The sequence below is a fragment of the Camellia sinensis genome, chromosome 13, assembly GCF_055761805.1.
Source record: "Camellia sinensis isolate YWXY chromosome 13, ASM5576180v1, whole genome shotgun sequence".
NCBI classification, from domain to species: domain Eukaryota; kingdom Viridiplantae; phylum Streptophyta; class Magnoliopsida; order Ericales; family Theaceae; genus Camellia; species Camellia sinensis.
In genome coordinates this window covers 152,908,146-152,928,974 of record NC_138973.1, presented here as the reverse complement: position 1 = coordinate 152,928,974, position 20,829 = coordinate 152,908,146, and the positions used below count along the sequence as shown (strand labels likewise).

Genomic DNA, 20,829 nt, shown 5'->3' with positions numbered 1-20,829 from the left:
TTATTTATTTATTTTACTGAATGTATTTTTTTTAATTTTTTTATTAGTTTTATTATTATTAGTTTTTTTTAAAAATAAGTTATACTAAAATAGATAAAATAAAAAAAATATATATATATAAGAAAGAAATCTTTATTTTTTATTTTTTATTTATATATATATATATATATATTTATAGAGAAACACAATAAATGGAATTAAATAAATAAATAAAGGAAACAAACTGCAGGTTTTTTTTTTCTTCTTCTCTGGGAACGCCCTTCCACACGTACGGGATTGTTCCACACACATGCGGACTCACCCCGCATCAAGCACGCACCTGTATATAAAGCAGGGGTTGCATTAGACTCAGAAAGTTTTGCCGCACGTGCGGAGTATTTTTTTTTTTTTTTTTGAAGAAGAACGACGTTCTGCACGTGCGGGGTCCAGGCCGTACGTGCGACATGCAAGCCGCACTACACCACGCACCTGCAATTAATGCAGGCTCAAAAAAAAAATCATATTATTTTTATTTATTTTTCAAAGAATCTTTGCACGTGCCGGAGTGAACGCCGCGCGTGCAGGCGCACACCCTGCACATCCCTTGCGTACCTGCATTTAAAGCAGTGTGCCACTTTGTGGAACGAAATTTTGCCGCACATGCAGGATTTTTATTTTTATTTTTAAATGCAACCCAAATAAAATTTACAACGAACTACAACCCAAGTAAAAATTTCAAATCATTTCTACCTTAGTTTCGCATCCGAAGTAAATAAAGCATAACAAGAAGAACTACATGCTCACCAAAGGTATGATCTTCATGCGAAACCACGGGTACTATTTTTCTCCCTAACCGTGTTTGTAACTTTTCCTATTCTCTAACAGGGTGATAGACTAGGTTGATTCGGTATCCAGAATCAAGGCGCCTAAGGCTAACTTGACCTATGGGGCTGCCATATAGAGTTCAAGCCGGGGTGGTTTTGAAGCAATCTCCACACCCCTGGGTATTCAAACCAGACTTTAGTCTCAGAAATTAGCTTTATCTTGATCTCATGAAATTGAAGGGAAGAGTGAAGGTTTTGGGTCATATAAGTCGTATTCCAAACCCTAAATGGAAGAATTTAGCAAATCTTGGCTTGATTAAGGCTAACCTACTTGATTTTGCTTGAGCCCAAGTTAAGGTTTTATTGAACATAGAATTTCCTTAAGCAAGGCATTCACCTTCTCAACCGACTCGTTAATATCAAAATTTTCAAACCCAAAATGAGCTAGACAAGCCTCTAGAGGGTCCTCTACAAGAATGGAGGGCAAAGCTTTCTCCACAATCCCATCCACAACATCCACAAATAAGCACTCCTCTCACTTATGCGGTTGTTAGGATGCTTGGAAAACATTAAGTTTCACTTGCATGTTACCAAATGAAACTTTCATAACCCCGGTATGACAATTTATGCATGCATTGGCCATAGTTAAGAAAGGTCGACCTAAGATCACCGGGATTTGTTTCCTAGAATTGGCTACCGGTTCCATATCTAACACCAAAAAGTCAACAGGAAAGTAAAACCTATCAACCTTTACTAGCACATCCTCAATCATGCCACGTGGCACTTTGAGAGACCGGTCAGCCAACTAGAGAGTAACAGTAGTGAGCTTCAACTCGCCAAGCCCAAATTCCTCGTACACAGAGTACGGCAACAAATTGATACTAGCCCCTAAATCTAATAAGGCCCTATCAATGAAATGGTCCCCTATTATGCATGCAATGGTTGGGGCACCAGGGTCTTTAAGCTCAGGGGGTGTGCCATTCAACAAGATGAAGCTTGCTTGCTCCGTGAGTATAACCTTTTGGGACACGTGTGTCCTAGATTTACGCTTTTGCGTACAAAAGTCCTTCAGAAATTTAGTATAGGAGGGTACTTGCTTAATTGCCTCCAACAGGGGGAGGTTGATTTTCACTTGTTTAAAGACCTCCATTATCGCTTCCATGGATGCCGCTCTCTTATTAAAAGGGGACGGTGTATCAAGGCATTAGGGAAAGGGTGCCCTAAGCACATATGGTGCCTTGGGCTCATTTGAAGTGCTAAGGACTAAGTCATCCCTCTTAGGTGTTTTCCCCTCACCCTTTCTCTCATTGGGTGGACCACCGTGGTCACCCTTTTTAACCTTAGTTGCATCAGACGCAACTGGCCGAGGCTTTAACTCCCTCTCACTTCTCAAGGTAATCACAGCTTGCACCTGCTCATGGTGTTTTCCATTCCCACCTGAACCCTCTGCCCCATATTGACCCTTAGGGTTGGCCACTATCTGACTCGATAATTTTCCCTCCTCTCTTCTATTCATGTTGTTAGTCATTTGACCAAATTGGGCCTCTAGCTTAGCTATGGAGTGAGTGTGGGAGTGAACTACTGGTGCTAACCCCTTAAGTTCTAAGAGAACTTCTAACACCTGAATCTCAAAGGCAGAGTTGCCTTGAGGAACATGTGAGGGTTGTGGTTGCCGGTAAGGTTGTGGTGGTTGGTAAGGTTATGGTGGCCGATAGGAAGATTGGTTGGTAAAATTACTAAAATTCTGCCTTGGTGGTGGAGGGTTGTAAGAAGTGCCTTGTGAAGGAGGTCTCCATAAAAAATTAGGGTGATTTCTCCAACCCGGATTGTATGTGTTAGAGTATGGGTCATTATCCGGGTTAGAGAATCCTTGAGCCGCATTCATATGCTCTTGGACTAACTTCGGAAATTGTGATGTCGAAGGGCACTTACTTAAGTCATGAGCAGGGCTCGCACAAATAACACACACCTCGTGAAATTGAGGATGATCTTGCTGTGGAGGGGCATGTCCCGCAACTAATAATTTGTCTATTTTGTAGGACAATGCCTCTACTTGTTGAGCTAACTCTAGGTTTTGCCTGACCTCATAAATGCCCCCTCTCTTCAGGACTCCAACTACTAGTTGCTGAACTTGTCGGGCTGCAGAGGCATGGTGAAGGGAATTATTACTTAGGTTCTCAAACAATTGCCATGCCTCGGCATTATTTTTGGACATGAATGTCCCACCACATGATGAATCCACCATTTGGAGATGAGGCTCAGTTAAGCCATAATAAAATGTTTGAACAAGTTGCCAATCAGGCACTTAGTGGTGAGGACATTGTTGGAGAAGGTCACGAAGTCTCTCCCATGTTTCATGAAATTGCTCGCCATCAATTTGAGCGAAATTGGTGACGACTCGCCTAAGTTGGTTGGTTTTACCGATAGAAAAGTACTTCTCCAAGAACCGTTGCTGTAATTGGTCTCAAGTTGTGATTGAATTAGCAGGTAAGGCATTTAGCCAGTGTTTGGCTTTGTCCTTTAATGAGAATGGAAACAATCGCAACATTAAGGCCTCATTTGTGAAATTCTAGATCCTCACTGTAAAACAAATTTTCAGAAATTCATTCAAATGTTTATAAGGATCATCACGAGCTAGTCCATGGAATGATGGAAGCATTTGTATGGTGCCAGACTTAATCTCATAATGAGCAGCAGTGGTGTCGGGTAATTGGATGCATAATGGTGATGTATATGCGGTGGGTGTGAAATAATCCTTAAGGGGTCCGGTTAGGCCCGTTCAGGACATTTGGATTTTCCATCTCTAATGGATCAAAGTATGGATATGAATATTCAAGCCTAGGAACACGAGTAGAGACTCTAAGTTTCCTAAGAGTCCTTTCTAGTTCAAGGTCCAAACTCCACAATTCAGGGCGACAAGAATGGTGCCCGTGCATACACTACTCACTCATGCACACTAAGTTCCGACTCTGTGTACTAAGTTATGTAAGCAAAAATACCAAAAAAGAGTATTCTCACAGCGATTTAACGAAAACGCTTTACTCGTCTTGCGGGTGCTTGACATGTAGACGTTATCTCCAACCTCTAGTTGGGCTTTGTCTTTCTTTGTAGCACTTTGGTGCCTTACTTGCGAGTGTTTGCTTCTTTTTTTAAGCACTTTAGTGCTGCGATTTTTTTTTTTTTAAAGCTCAGCTGGCTCTGCATGCACTTCTGTGATAGCTTCCGCTTTCAAACGCTCTGCACACTTAGCAATACGAAAAGCATAAAATCCTAAACTAAAAATTAAAATAAGAATACAACTTTAAATTAATTAATTTTGCCAGAAGTCCCAGGCAACGGTGCCAAAATTTGATGGGTCGTTACACATACAAAAAATAAACACTAAATTATACCAAATTCTTTTAGAATAATAGCAAGTCTAAGTATCGATTCATAGGGACAATTGTGAAACTAGACTAATTTAATCACTAAATTTTTAAATTAATTTTGATTAAAAAGATTGAGAGATTTTATGACTAAAAAGAAATTAAATGAAATTAAGAAATTAAATTGACAATTAAAAATTAGGGTTTGAGATATTAATTTTTTGGAAAAATCCTAGGGCAACGAGTTCATTACTAGTTGCATAAATAGGGTTTCACATTGAAATCAATTATGTCACGGTTCGAATGGAATAATGCTTCGCAACTATAAGTTCAAAGCGTTTAACAAGAAAATCATCACGTTCAATGTACGGGCACGAACCATCTCAAGTAGTACGAATCGTTCACTCTAAACTAGGGTAACGACACGACTCGTCTCTCGTAGTATGGTTCGTCTCATACCTTGAATGTGAAAGAATAGAAAACTATTATATGGAAAACATTCAACAATCACAGAAAGCCGAATACTTGAAAAAATAATGGAAAATATATATATGAAACTTCTAAAACACCATACAATTGTTCAAATATTTACATAATTAAAAATAAAAAAGAAAACCTAATTACATGGCTAGGGTTTCATCAAAAACCTAGAAAAAAATAACCTAGCCACTCATGGAGGAGTGGAAAAAGGTAGAAGAGATGGGAGAGATGGAAACCCCATGGAAGTTATCTTGAAAGCTTGAGAATCCTTAGTTTTTCTCCAAACCCTGGCCTCTTTCTTCTTGGAATTAATTTCAGAACCCTACTCCAGCCTCTTTCTTGCTTATTTATACTTCTGTTGTCTTTCAAACAGGTTTAAAACATCGGGCCCGTTTTCCAAGAAAAGTCAACGCATGTGCAAAAAAAGTCAACGCACGTGCGAAAATAGTCAACGCACGTGCAGGAAGCTGTTTTCGCTCCAAATTTTGTATTTTTGCCCATTTTATGCTTCGACTATGTACAACCTAATTGACATTAAACACACATAAAATATATAGTTTGACAAGCAAGTAAAATTAAAAGATCGTAATTAACAGCCTCAATATTGTACAATTCAGCCTTAATCAATAACCTTCCATCACAACCTTATTATACAAACCACTATACTTGATTATCCTTTTCCACTCCTCCTTGCCCATACCCTATCGTGATCCAACCCTTCCTGTTCAACTTCACATTCCGCCATAGCCATCGCCAGTCTCTCTTTCTCTTTGCCCACAACCATCTATCACTATCCCCTAATTCACTGCCTCCTTCCACTCCTCCCACTCCTCCCATTGCTAGTGCCCTTACCTCAATTGCCATTGTCTTTGCTATATCTTCCTCTCATTCATCTTTGATCACCATCACTTCCCTCCCTTTCCATCAGCGACAACCACATCCTTCATTCCTTTCCACTAGCGACTACCACTTTTCCCCCCCAAATGGTGACACCACCTCCTCTTACTTTCCACCTACGACCGCTACGCACTTCATTTTTTCCACCATCGATTACTACTTCTTCTTCCTTTTCCACAGCAACCGCCACTTGCTTTCTCTTTTCCACCGATAACTACCACTGTCGTCTCCCCTTCTCCGTTGGTTCCCATTACTCATTCTCATCAATCACCATTATTATACTTCTTGATCCCCATTCCCCCTTGCCTTTTTCATATACAGCCAGTGCCGCCCTCGCCAAATTCATACCCATATTAAAGATGCGAGTCAAATGCAGATTTTTAGACTACAAATTTTAAAGATTTTTAGATCTCTATCCCCATAAATGCCTGCGATTTTGCTTGTTGATTTTGTTTAGATCTCGATCAAGAACGGGAGATGATGAATGTAGTGTTGGGGGAGCAAAAAGAATAAATAGGGCTGCTGTCAAAGAACAATAGAAAGAAGAGTGAGAGTGGTGGATCAAGGCAATGGTGGTTGCATCTGAGGGAAGAAAAACATCGTTGAATGTTAAGGGTGGGTGAGAGAGAGGAAAGAGTGGATGCGGAAAGAAGTGAAAGTAAATGACTAAAAGACCATTTTCTGTTTATTTTACTTAACGGAGATGGACAGATGTATGAAATTGAAATCAAATAAAAAACTCAGGGTTGAAATTAACAAAATAAAAACCACAGTATTTGATCAGTTTACTAGAGCTAAACCTTGGGGGGGGGTTTTTTTGGAATTTTCCTAGTATTTATTTTTTTTCAATTAAATTAGACTCCAATAGTTAATGATTTGTAGAATCATCTCCAATTGGACTACATGAACATAAATTAAAAACTTTTGGACTAAATAGACAAAATTAATAGTTTAGGAATGAAATAGAATAAATGGTGATAGCTTGGGGAATAAAAGTAAAATTAGCCCACTCTATTACTATATAACGTTATCCCACATCGAGAAGGCAATGAAGCATTAGTTATCCCACCTTCTATAAATAACGGTGATTTATCATTTTGGCACAATTAGGTTCACATCACCATTATCCTATCAATTATCCTTTTATCTCGTTGATCTAGATGAATATCATTTTTTTGATTTTGTGATTTCTTATTGTTTGAAGATAAATAAGTTGTGATTTGGTGTTATTAAACTTTTATAATTATAAATTTTAATATTTTTGAGTTTTTTCAATTTGTAGAATTTTCTAATTTTAGAATTTTTAGATTTGAGTTCCGATGTTGCATAAAATGACTTTGCCAAACTTTCAGTTTAAAACGATTTTTTTGGCAATAATTTTGGCATTGGAAGGATTTGTGTGAGGTCTATTTATTTTTTAGCTTTGCCAAGCCTTTTGGCTTGACCATTGAAATTGTTTGCTTGACATCAGCTATAGAAGACAGAAGAAAATTATGTTTAAATGAATCACCTAAATAATAAGTCTTTATGTGTATTTATAATAAAAAGGAGTCTTAAAATCTAACATAATTAGAAAAATAATTATATTATTATTAAATTAAAAATAATAATAAATACTCTCTCCGTTGCATTTTGTTTGTCATTTTTTGAAAATTGTGCCTTTATTTGGATCAAGAAAAAGGCATTTTTGTGAATATATATATATATATATATATTTTGCACAATCAAAAGAACAATTTTTTCTTGATTAGAAAAAAGGCACAATTCTAAAAAAAAGAACAAACAAAATAAGAGAGAGGGAACACTAATTAAGAAGTTTAGTTTTGTGCGGCTAAAGAGCCTGCGGGGGCAGGAACAAGGTTTCTAAGTGCGGTAGAAAAAGGTTTGTAATCTTAATGGGTGGGCGTATTGGTTGGACAAGGAAGTGAGAAAATTATTATAAACATGGGTCATCAACGTATTGTAATCTTAAAAGTATTTACTACTATAGTAATAACAGATATGTTGTAATTATTTTCTCAATTTCTTGTCCAACTAATATGTTGATGACCTATCCATTGAGATTACAAACCGTTTTCTAGGCTTTGTTTTCAGTTTCATTGCATGTGCAGGTGAGAGACAAAGAAGTGTGCGCGGTTTTCACAATTACGTTCAACGTGATCATCTAGTGAATTTCACCGTTGTTAGAAAGTAAATGCCTTAATGACTATATTAAATAGAGATGCTATACATTATAAGATGACCATAAATGAATATAAGTGTAGATATGCTAACACTGCTAATGCTACTTTTGTCTCGATTATCTCCTAGGAATGTGGGGTTGTTTGGGATGATCTAAATAAGTGTACTTTTTGACTTTTTATGAAATATGAGTTGGGTTTGGGTTGGGTTTGAAGTTATGTATTAGACAGGTGATGTGACTTAAATAAGATGATGTGACTTTAATAGAATAGTGACTTTTTGATTTTTTGACTTTTTTTAAACATGCCAGACCAACCCATAATCCCTCAATAATTCTCCTGGGAAAAAGACCAATCTATGCCACTTTGGCTTCTGTATGGTGGTTAGAAATTGTGAAAATAATAGGGCTGAGCATTGTTCGGATTGGTCTCGATTGGGGTAAAATTAGGACCAATCCGTTATCTACGGTTCTTGAAAAATTAGAATCAATCAAATTCGTTTAAATCGTGGATCCAATCCATTTAAACACGGATTGGATCAATTTAGAATTACAGATTAACATAATTAAATAACAAAAAAAATATAAAACATTTAAAGCAAATAAAAGCAAACAACATCATGTGTGAACTGATCAACAAAAATAGCAACATATAAAATAACAAGAACCCATTAAAACAGTAGTAGACATTTCCCTTTTCACAAATTCGAATCAAACAAACAGAGATAAACTGGTTTTAGAAGGAGGGCATACATTTGAACCAGAAGGAGTTTCAGGCTGAAGATCATGCTCTGGTTTAAACCGAGACTAAGAGAGGTTGATGACATCATTTGTCTCTCCAGTACTTAACATTTATCAAACAAGGAAAATAAATACATCAAAAGAATAGAATTAATATTATTAGAGAACAGAAAGCATACCAGAAATCAAAGAAAAAATATACACTGTTTCTCTCCATACTACATAAATCATACCAGAAATCAAGAATTTTTTTTTTATCCACATCACAAAAACCACAGAAAAAAATAAAAACAAAAATCATATAATATACACAAACCCATTTAAGATATACTGCTTCTCTCCATGTATACAGAAATCACTGTTTTAGAAAAAAAATAAAAACAGGAAAAAATATACACACCCAAAAAACAGAAAAAAATAAAAATAAAAACTCCGGAGCTGCTACGGAGCCCGAATGGCAGTGGATTGCATGGCTCAAAAACGTGTTTTCCCTCTGAAATAAAACATGCACTTGGAACCCACATGTGCTTTGGAGGTCAAACAAGTGAAAGAAAATACAACAATGATTCATCCTACTAAAAACATCACCACTAATAGTACTAATGCATTAAAAAAGTAAAAAAAAAAAAAAAAACACAACTCCAAGACTAAAACATCACATCATTAATGGTGAGACCCACTGTCACCTAATTAGTGGGAGCAATAATTAGTGGGAGCACTAATTAGTGCTCCCAAGCATTTTTCAAGAAAATAATAAAACAGAACAGAAAAGAGAGAAGAGAGAGAGAGAGAGAGGGAAACCAGAAGGAGGAGACCGTCGACCAGTGACGACCACTACAACCACCGACCTGGTGTCCACCGATGACTGTCGCTGACCACCACCCACCTCTCTTTTCCATTGGCACACTTGCAGCTTCTGATTTTTTTTTTTTTTTTTTTGATCTGAGATGCATCTGTGAGAGGAACAATGGATATGCCAAATTGTGTGACATGATGTCTGTAATTTTTTTTTTTTTGGTTGTTCTGGAATCAGACCCTCTTTTAAACATCTTCCATTGTATTGATGCATTCCAAGTGTTTGATGAAAGTCCCCATTGGAGTCAGACCCTCTTTATTGGTCCTCTTTATTAGTGGTACCTGTTATTGTTGTCTAAAAGTTAAGGTGTTTTAGACCTCCAATCTTTACATGCATGGGATGTAAAACCAGTATTATGTTTAACAGAGATTAAACATTCACAAATTATATTCTATTTAACAGAGAATAAACATTCATAAATGATTCGGAGGTGACAGAATAACAACTTTCCGCCATTGATTTCGGAGGAGATATCGAATGATTCGGAGATGCTTCGGAAGAACGATGACTTAGCGGAAGACAGAGCAATAGAGAGAGAGAGAGTTTGGATATGAGAAGAAAAATGAGGAGATAGAGCGAGATAGAGGTGCTAGCGCGTGAGCCCACGTTTCCGGGCCATTCGAGCCGAAGTGTTCGAGCCCTGAAGCATTTTCCTAAAAACTCTTACACACCCACACCTATTTCACAAGGAAAATGTTTGGTAGTCCAAAATTTTGTTATTCAAATGGTTTAAATTTGTCAAAACGACGTCGTTTTACACTCAAAATCTGTTAAAACGACGTCGTTTTGAGTGATTTGAGCTATTTGAGTTACAAAATTTTGAGTTACCTAGCATTGTTGATTTCAGAAACAGAAAAACAGTGTCACCGAGAGAGAGAGAGAGCTCACCGAGAGAGATAAGCACCTCACCGGTCTGATCTGAGATGGATGAGAGTGTGAGAGACAAGAAGCCCTGTAGAAGATACTTGTGCCCATTAAAGTAATTTATTATTTGCTGATATACATGTTCGATGGTTGAAATATGTTAGGGCAATGACCTCAAACCCATTGATCGTCTTTCTGAAATGCCAGATGACATTCTCTCTTTCATTCTCTCATTTTTGAGTATTAGAGATTCTGTCAAAGCAAGGTACTCAATGAGTAAGTTTGTAACTGAAGTTGATCAATTTTTGGAACTATACAATGGTCAAAAGCTAGACTCTCTCAGGATCTGTTTTTGTCTTGGTAACGAGTACGCTGGTAATGTTGATAGGTGGATTAGATTTGCAATTATAATGAAAACTGAATAGCTTGATCTTGACTTTTCTGATAGTCCTGAAAGTCAGCTTCTTCCTCAACCTCAAGGTGATTCATCTCAATTAAAGTATTTGTGCGTAAAATCATGCAACCTAAGGCCAACCCCTAATCTCCCTAAAATCCCTTGATTTAGAACGTGTGTCTCTAAATCAAAGTTGTGCTAACAGTTTCCTTTTTAGTTGTTTAAACCTTGAATGGTTGAGGCTAAAGAATAGTATTCTACCTGAAACTTTATGCATTCATGGTCCATCCCTCCATTTGAAGATTTTGATTGTGCATGAATGCTATGGAGTAGAGAAGTTTGAGATTTATTCTATTGGTCTTACCATATTTGAATATATTGGTAAGGTGAAAAACTTCTCTTTTCTTGACGTTCCTTGGTTGGAAAAAGTGCATATCAGGTTCATGGTTGCATATGAGAGGGGCACACAATATATGTTCAATGGAATTGCAAATGATCTTCTTCGGCTTCAACCCTATCACTAGTTTTGACAATAGAAGAGGTGAGGAAAAAATGAAAGAATTATTACTTTTTATTGTGTACTTTTTCATCTTGTGTATGAAAATGGGATATTTTTCTATATAAAACTTTTTTCTTCTTTTCTCTTCAGGTCCTCCCAATACCTGCAAGGATAACTAGATTCAACTCTCTTGAACAATTGGAGTTGTTTGTTTTGGTATCATCAGACTTTAACCTTCTCTCTCTTACTTCGCTCTTAAATGCTTCTTCTCTTCTGCAGAAGCTCCATTTGTCGGTGAGTCATCAGAATCATTTTGATATTGTTATGGTGTAGTGAATTGAATACAAATTCCTACAATGGCAATGATAGTTTCACATTTTTTTAGCAATTTCCTATAAATCATGTTACATTTTATATGTTGTTCATTTCCTTATTGGTTCATTTGTCCTAGTAAAATGCAACAAATATGGGCCTCTTTACTTGTATTTTTATTGTAACTCGCGCTCCGTTTGTTTAAACAAAAAAACATTTTTCAATAAAAAATATTTTCTACAAAAAAAACATTTTTAGAAAAAATGTCTCCCTATGTTTGGTTGAGTTCTTGAAACTAATGTTACAAAATAGTGCCAACTTTTTAAAAATAGCGACTATGAAAGACTCAAAAAAACCTAAAAAAATCGCGACATATTTTTATAGAATTAACAAAAGTAGCCTTTTTTTTTTTCAATCTCTTTTGCAAACAACCTGCGTCCGCACATTCCTTCACCCTCCCTCGCCACCTCTACAACTTCCCCATCTGCCTCACTCCAGCACTCCTCCACTCCTCTCCACCTATCTCGATCATCTCTACTTACCTCCGTCACTCCCCTACCAATATCCGCAATTTCCCTACCTACCTTTGCTACCCTCAAATCATTCCTACTCAACCCAACGCCCTAGTTGACCTAAAACCTAACCACTAGAACTACCCAAAATTTACAAAGTTCACAATTTGGAATGGGTTTTGACAGAGGACTTCATCACCAATTGCCTGATATCTCTACATCCTTGACTCTAGTGCCTAAATTCATGCTTTATGCGACCTCCATTGATGAGCTTCTTTGACACTTGCTTGATTAGGGTTTGCTTCTTTCTCAATTTTGTTATGGAACATTGTCCAATCTAGTGTTTAAAGGTTTAATGAGATATATTCATTTATCTCATATTTAAGCCACTAAATTAGTATTTTTCTCAAATTTTTTTTTACCCATTTTCTTGTATTCCTGATTGTAGGAAATAATTAGTAGTAATTATTCATTTATAATTTTTAAGCTTTTCAAGTTTTGATTGCAAACAATCTTTATTGATAAATAATATTTTGTTATTTGGTCACTATAAATAGCTTTCATGGTTGGGTTGTTTGCAGGTACATTGCTAAGACATTGTATGGTGATGATGATGAAGAGGTTACTCCTCAAAATAGCGGCACAGTGGAGGAGCCAAAATGTTTAGGTCTTTCCCTTGGATCAAATGAGAAGGTTTTCCTTGTTTTGATTTAACATCAATTATGTGAAAAATGAATCTTTGTCATCTTCAGAAGCTTATTACTGCTTTTAATGTATGTATTGGAATTATTTTTATTTTTTAGATTCTCATGAAGAATGGTCCTTATGGATTCTATGTTCAGCTTGGTGAGGACAGGAAGGGATACCTGCCTAAAAGAGCCTCAGTTTCCCAAGTATGTACAGCCTCATTTGTATTTGTAATGGGACTACTAAATTTTTGGAGCTTTAATTCCTGGCCTACTGCCATTATCTGCATATATGTAAATGCTTAAGTTAAGCATCTATGCTTTTTCTTTTCAAGTAAATTAGGGATTAATACTTAGCCACTACTGGTCATAAGGAAGTCTTGTGACGTTAATTTTCTTCCTTTTTTTCCCCTTCAAAGCAATTAACATCAAGGGATAATCTGTGGATCAGATACAAAGGGTTGGGTCGTGCCTGTTTGGTTTAATTTGGTTATTCGAATCAGGCCTTCAAATTTCAAAAAATCCATACATATACAGACCGAAATCAATAAATCTAAACATAAATTTATGCATAATGTTATCATAAAATCTATAAACACAAGACTGAACATAAACATTATCTAGAGATTCTAGACTGCTCTTGTATGCTTTTCTCTCTTTATGCAAGCATTCATGTGCTGACACTTGTTCTCTTGGAAGAAGAATACACCTTGTGGAATATGTCTTTTATTTTGCATATTTGTGTTGTGAACTGCAAGATAGAAAAAAAGATGGATTATAAAAGATTAAGAGGCATGTATAAAATTTCAAAGGGGCCAATTTGAAGAACTTTATAAGTACAGGTTAACTTGTAATTTTAAAAGAGTTGAGGGGAGGCACTGCCCCTTCTGGGCCAATGATGGCTCCGCCACTGGCCACATGAATATCTTGCTTCTTCTGTTGATACCCATTTCTAGAGTGTTTTTCTTTTCTTTTCTTTTTGTTGTTAGTATTGTAGATGCAGATGCAGTAGTCGTTGTTGTTCTTATTATTTTCTGAATCCAATAGTGTGTCATATTTATTGTCGTTAATGAATAATTTTTTTTTTGTTGCTATATAGCCTCTGCTCCTTGTGTTTCATCAGTATTGAATAATTAAAAGTGGGATACAAAAAGTGCAGTTTATCAGCTCCCTGTAGAATTGACAGTGGTCACATCATCCTCCCAGAATATCGCTACTACTTTTGTAGTTAATTTCATAAATTCCATTAATCTTTGAAGCAATATTTTCCCTTATTTTTGACCTTGCAGGTCGTTTTTCTCACTACTTCCATTCATGTCCCTTTAGACTTCTTGATTTTTTTTGAAAGGTTCACCTGTTCCAGCATAATCCTCACTGACTGAATAATGACTCATTTGTTATTCCTGAAAATCTTCTCTGCTTCAGGCAGCTGCCCCTCTATTCTTGCCAATGTTTGTCACATTATTCTAGAGCCAACTGTGCTTCAACCGCTGAGCTGAAACTCCATTCCTGTGTCTGTCGTTATCTCTCAATCATATTGTCAGATCATTTGGTCATCAATCTTCCTTTCATACTTCATCCCTTTCTTCTTTTCCTTGTCTTGGTCCTACTTCTGAAACATTTTGGTATTAGAATATCTAGTTTTGCGCCAATCTGATTTTGTCAAAGTTAAAAGTCGCATTTCATCTAGTTTTTATTTATATCACAATTTGATTTCGGTATTAGAATATCTAGCTTCCTCTAATTTTTAAAAAGTTTTATCATGTGCCTAGGGCAAAAAAGATGCTATCCGCAAGTTTGAAAAGTCCTGCATGATATCTTTTATAGGTAAAAGAATATAACTAATGTATGACATATTTACAATCATATAACTATAGAATGTCAAAAAAATTTACTAGTTTGTTTAATGCCCCCTTTTAAAAACCTTTACTAAAGCACGTGAAGCTTCCAGTAAGGTTTTTAAGCACCAAAGTTGATATGTACTAATATATTTTTCATCAGTATGTTTCTGTTTTTATTATTATGGAGAAAATTATTCTTTCCTCCAAGGGGAGTACCTGGAGGATAATTGCATTTGGCCATGATGCAATAACTTGGTGCTCAAAAATGCTGGCTGTTGTGGATTAATTGTAAAAATATGGATTTATAAATAATAAAAAAAAAAGAAAAGAAAAAGAATCTTAAAAATATGGATTATGTAGATGCTCTCTGAGGTCTCTTGGTGCATCTAGGCATCTACAGATGGGAGATCGACTTTGATCCATGCCTTCGTTTTATTTTTTTAGGATATCATACACAAGCTTCAGTTCAGAACTTTTTTATGAACTGTTTCGATATGGCAGTTCATGCATCTGTAAACACTGCTTGCTTCTTTCGGCCCCCTCAAAAAAAATAAAAAATTACCAAACCAAACAAAGCCTTAAGTCCCATCAAATAAGGTCGGCTACATGAATCATTCTTTTCCACGCGGCCCTATCAAAGACCATTTCATTAGTCAAATTAAGTAGATTCATATCTCTATTTATAACGCTAGCCAATGTTAATCTAGGCTTACCCCGTCCCCGTCCCTGTCCCCTAACACTTCCATCCACCGTTACAGCATCGCATCTCTTCACTACTGCCTCTGTTGGTCTCCGTTGAATATAACCAAACCATCTCAATCGATTTTCTCTCAACTTATCTTCTATCGGTGCTACTCCTACCCATTCTCGAATACGCTCATTCCTAATTCTGTCTTGTCTAGTCTTACCACACATCCACTTTAGCGTCTTCATCTCAGCCACACTCATCTTATCTACATGTTGTTTCTTGGTTGCCCAACACTCCGTCCCATACAACATAGCTGGTCTAATAGCCATTCTATAGAACTTACTTTTTAGTCTAGTGGGTATTCGTTTATCGCACAATACCCCAGGCGCACTTCTCCACTTACACCATCCTACCTTAATCCTATGGGCCACATCTGTATCAATCTCTCCCGTTGTTGTGATAATCGACCCTAAATAACGAAAATGTTCACTTTTAGGCAGTTCTTGGTTCTCAATCTTCACTTCTCCTCTGCTTTCATTGTTACTGTTACTAAATTTACACTCCATGTACTCTGTCTTAGTTTTGCTTATCCGGAGTCCTTTAGATTCAAGAGTTGTTCTCCAAATCTCTAACTTTGTGTTAACTCCTTCTCTAATCTTATCCACTAGCACAATAACGTCTGCAAAAAGCATTCACCATGGCACGCCATCCTGAATATTTCTCGTCAACTCGTCCATAACTAAAGTAAAAAGATAAGGACTTAAAGTAGATCCTTGGTATAACCCTACAGTGATAGGAAATTCATTTGCCTCTCCAGCTGGCGATCTAATAGTGGTCACCACCCCTCCATACATGTCCCTAATGACGTCAATATAACCTTTTGTCACCCTTTCTTCTCTAACACCCACCATATTATATCTCGGGACACTCTATTATATGCTTTCTCAAGGTCGATAAACACCATATGAATGTCTCTTTTCTTTTCTTTATACTTTTCTATTACTCTCCTCAAAAGATAGATCGCTTCCATTGTTAACCTACCAGGCATAAACCCAAATTGATTCTCTGACACCTCTGTTATTTCTCGCAATCGGCGTTCCATCACCCTCTCCCACACTTTCATTATATGACATATTAGCTTGATTCCTCTATAGTTGTTGCACTTCTGGACATCACCTTTATTCTTATAGATTGACACTAAAATACTCTTCCTCCACGCATCTGGCATGTTCTTAGTCAACAAAATTTTGCTAAACAACCTAGTCAACCATGCAACTCCCATTTTACCCAAACACTTCCAAGCTTCAATAGGGATATTATCGGGTCCTAAAGTCTTATTGGATTTCATCTTTTTAAGTACAATCTCCACTTCAAAATTCATAATCCTGCGATAGAACCTATAGTCTTGGTTTATCGTATTACTGGTTATTTCTTTCTCTATTGCCGTACCTCCATGTTCCTCATTTAATAGTTTTTCAAAATAATTTTTCCATCTTTCCTTAATCTCTTCATCCTTCACCAATACTTTAGAATCCTCACTCTTGATGCACTTTGCTTGATTAAAATCTCTTATTTTCCTCTCCCGTATCTTAGCAAGTTTGTATACCCTCTTTTTCCCCCCCTTACTATCTAATCTAGTGTATAGGTCATCATAAGCTTTCAACTTAGTCTCTCTCACTACTTTCTTGATCTCCTTATTAGCCAATCTATAGCTCTTAAGCATAAACCTCTTCCCTCCACCACCAAGTTTCCCTAGAGTTAGGTCTCGTTCCTTTCGACTCTCCAAGCACTTCCCTTGAGATTCTCTTCATACATTTGGTCATCGAGTTCCACATAGTGTTAGCATCACCTTCTAAGTCCCACGTACCATCCTTTTTTTTGGGTGAATAAACGTACCATCCTTATCCATTCGATTCTTAAATATTTCTAGTTTATTCCCTTTTAGGTCCCACCATCTCGTCCTACGACGCCCACCATCCTTTCTAGCTTGGTATTGCCCTCTAAAACATAAACCTAGTACCAAAATCCTATGTTGAGAGACCAGGCTCTCTCTAGGAATCACCTTACAATCATTGCATTTTAGGCGGTCCATTTTTCTCACTAAGAAGTAATCTATTTGGCTCCTAACTAATTCACTCTTAAAGGTTATCAAATGCTCCTCCCTCTTCTTATACATAGTATTGGCCACCACCAGGTCAGAAGCCAATGCAAAATCTAAAATACTCTCTCCAGCCTCATTTCTGTCACTAAAACCGTATCCACGATGCACCCTTTATTATTATTTCATAATTTTTTTTGACAAGTAACAGTTGTTATTTCAGGTAAAAAAATGTAGACTCTATTACTCTGCAAGATGCATTGAGTTGCTGCACTGTCCTGCGACATTGGTATTTCTTCATCTAAATAGAGGGGTTTTTAATTTTTTTTTATTTATCATTGTCAAACTCAGTTTTCCTGTATCTATGTTACGGAAACCATCCCAATGATGGCCAGCCAGTTGTATTGAAGCTTGCAAAGTTTGGATTTTCCATTAGACATCGACGCACAATCACGCGTGTACCTGAGGTATATCTTTCTTTGTTAAGCATGCCTTTATTAAATAGTTATGGTATTTTCTAACTCTTTTTCTTCACTAAATTCAGCTTGAATCTCCTATTGTAGTACTCATTTTAGTTTGAGAAGTATCCACAGCAAGTTTAACTAATAAGCTATTGGTCACCATATTAGCCTCCTATAGCAAAACCTTACAAATGGGTTCTAAAACTAGAAAGCCGGTGTATATAGGTCAATTCTCAGCCATACACAGTTCGGAGTATTTTTATCAGTTTGTGAAGTAGGTATAGGAGTTGGATGGGCAAGAGGCCGAAATCTGCCCTTAAATGTGGCACTTGGGGGTAGGTGTATTATTTTAGATGAACATGAACACCTAATACTTATAAAAAATTGAACATGAACACCTATACTTATTAAAAAATTAAATATGAAACACCTAATGGAGAACTATGTTAATACATATATAGACAGTGTTATTTATGGAGTGAAATATCTGCAGTCACTGTCATTTTGAGGTCCCAAAATAAGGAGAAGACACTGACAAAGACATTGAATTCTGAACAAGTTGTGCAGACAGCGATGAAAAGAATTACTAAAGCGTTATATGAAAGTCTGTAAAACATAAGTTTAAGCAATAATTTGGCAAAACAAAAGAATGAATTTCCAGCATGAAATGCTTGTCACGTAACAACAGGCCTGAGTTGTCTATATGTCTTAAATATTGAACCATGCATATATGCTATACTTTTAACTACCAAGTACTAACCAATTGCACGTGTATTTATTTGTGAGATTGCCTTTTTCCTTTTCCTGTCTTCCCCTTGTGAGGTGGGAAGATTGAATCTCGAGGGTCCTACCATAGACATATTCTGTTCTTGATTTCAGAGACCAAACTTGAGGCAAAACGGGCAAATATTAAGCCTCTCCAAAACAAGGAGGGAAATGAAAGAAATAAGAATAGAAAGGAAGAAAGAAACATACGACTATTGGCAGTATTTTTGGCTTTTGCAAAAGCAATGTACAACTTTTCCAAAGTATTGGACCCTCGGAAATGCTTTCGCGGCAGAACTACAGCTCTGCTAGAGGGCTGCCCTCTTAAACTAACAAGAAGAGAAAGATTATAACCTACTGGGATAATCCAGTTGGCTGGAACACCTACATCTCATTAGGAGGTCAAGATTTTAAGTCTTGTCACAGGCAAGACTCCCCTTAGCCTACAGCCTCCAATGTACCCAAAAAAAGGAAAAATATAGACTAGTAATTTAAATAATAAATATATGAATAAACCTTTAGGAGTGCAGTCATAAGGATTGAGTAGATTGGCCGATCTGCATACTGTATTATACATTGAATTTAGTGGGTTTATAATTAAATGAACCGTTAGGAGCGCAGTAATAGGATTGAGTAGGCGGGCTGATATATGGACAAACAGCTGCACACTGTATGATACATTGAATTTGGTGGGCGTTTAATTAAATAAACCTTTAGGAGTGATGCATTGAATTTGGTGGGCTTATAATTAAATAAACCTTTAGGAGCGTAGTCATAGAGATTGAGTGTTGTTTGGAATGGTATGTGATTTGGTGATGTCCGAGGAACGCAAATCATTACTGGCAAACAATTATTTTCCCTTGAACTCAACTGGTGAATTCCTCTTGTAAATCTTCCCATCATAAATGTTTTAAAATTTGGATTAAGTGGATGGAAAATTGGATCAAGAATTGGGAAAAAAAAAGAAAAATCTTTTCACAAACTCAAGTGCAGATTTGTGATATTAAGATCTTTAAAATGCATATCAAGCAAATTTGATGTGGAGTCGTTGTGTTGGTGATATTATTATTTCTTGAATAGCTTTTGTATTTGTTTTCCTATGCTGGTTCAATACATACATGTTTTTCTTGCTTCTGAAGGACTGCTGTTTGAACCTTAAGTCTATTTTTTAATTGAATTTGTTTCACATCAAAAAAGAAGAGAAAAAAAATAATACACGCATAACATTCACCCTAATTGGTAAACCATGTTAAATTTACTGCCCGTCCATGATGCAAAGATTTAGTGCGACATGGAAAGTTTGCATGAGATTGTGAGTCGAAGTTTTCAGATCCCAACTCCATTGTCTACTAGTAGAAGGGGAAATAGAAACGAAACACACTGTAACTTGAAAGATCCAAAGAGGCAAGTGCAACTCGGAAGAAGTCTAATGAGTAGTCCAATGAACAGTGTACATCTTAGTTACTTGTTGAGATGGGGTGGAGCAGAGGAAAATTCTTTTTAAAAAATATTCCCTTTGGTCCGTGTTCAGATTATTTCATTTAGAGCGCATATCACTTGTTTTTATCGTCGCTTTTTTCCTTTTATATATTTGTCATCTTTGAGAATTCTTATTTTGTTAACTTGGTTTTCATCTATTTAAACCTTTTGCATAGAACTTGAAGCCGAATGATATAACCTTTGAGAAAGCATTAGAGCTTTTGTTGGGTAAGGATGTAAAACGATGTGGCCGACCGAAGAGCAAACCAAAGCTTGAAGGGGCCATTGAGGCGATATAGGCATGACATATTCTATAGCCGAGGCCGGGTACAAGAAATTTAAAGTCAGTGCAATTGGTATGCATATATAAGAACATCCATTTGCAGCATCTCCTCCAGTGCTTCCATTGGTGAGGTTTGAGCAGAGCCCATACAGGTTGTATCTAACTCACACAGACATATCTGATGGCAGGAAATGTAGTGTAATGAACGTTAATGGTAGCCAATTTTGTTGTAATTCATGAATAAGCTTTTAAGTAATATATATGTGGCCAACTTTAATTTGTAGTGTTACTTGGATTCCCTTTGATTTGGCAAAAAAACATTCTTTACAAAAATATTTCTTGAAAAAATGAACACATTTTTTTATGTTTGGTTGCAACCTTAAAACTAATGTGCTAGTGGTGAAGGTGGAGAGGCAAGTGGGTGGGATTGACTGTGGTGTAGTGGTGACATTAGTAAAATTTAGTTGGGAAATGTTTTCACTTTTAAAAATAAAAAAATGTTTTTTTCCAAATCAGTTTGTTTTGAATTTCTGTTAAATTTTTCAGAATGCCAAAAAATAAAAAATATTTTTCAGAATATGTTTTTGGTCAAATGAACGGAACGTTAGGATAGGGACAATTTTTGA

General features: G+C 36.5%; 1 protein-coding gene across 1 annotated transcript; it reads left to right on the top strand.

Moving 5' to 3' along the window:
• Nucleotides 1–9,215: 9,215 nt before the first annotated feature.
• On the top strand, nucleotides 9,216–20,567 carry LOC114300977 (uncharacterized). Its single transcript, XM_082903766.1, has 7 exons — nucleotides 9,216–11,120; nucleotides 11,229–11,372; nucleotides 12,484–12,595; nucleotides 12,706–12,795; nucleotides 17,439–17,504; nucleotides 17,611–17,682; nucleotides 20,097–20,567. Exons 2-7 carry the CDS (start codon nucleotides 11,338–11,340, stop codon nucleotides 20,217–20,219), a joined length of 498 nt encoding a protein of 165 aa, XP_082759892.1. The 5' UTR covers nucleotides 9,216–11,120; nucleotides 11,229–11,337; the 3' UTR covers nucleotides 20,220–20,567.
• The last annotated feature ends 262 nt before the right edge of the window (nucleotides 20,568–20,829 follow it).

Coding starts and splice junctions, on each gene's coding strand:
- LOC114300977 (XM_082903766.1), top strand. CDS start 11,338: ATGCTTCTTCTCTTCTGCAGAAGCTCCATTTGTCG. Junction 11,373..12,483: donor TGCAGAAGCTCCATTTGTCG/GTGAGTCATCAG, acceptor GGTTGTTTGCAG/GTACATTGCTAAGACATTGT. Junction 17,683..20,096: donor CAATCACGCGTGTACCTGAG/GTATATCTTTCT, acceptor CCTTTTGCATAG/AACTTGAAGCCGAATGATAT.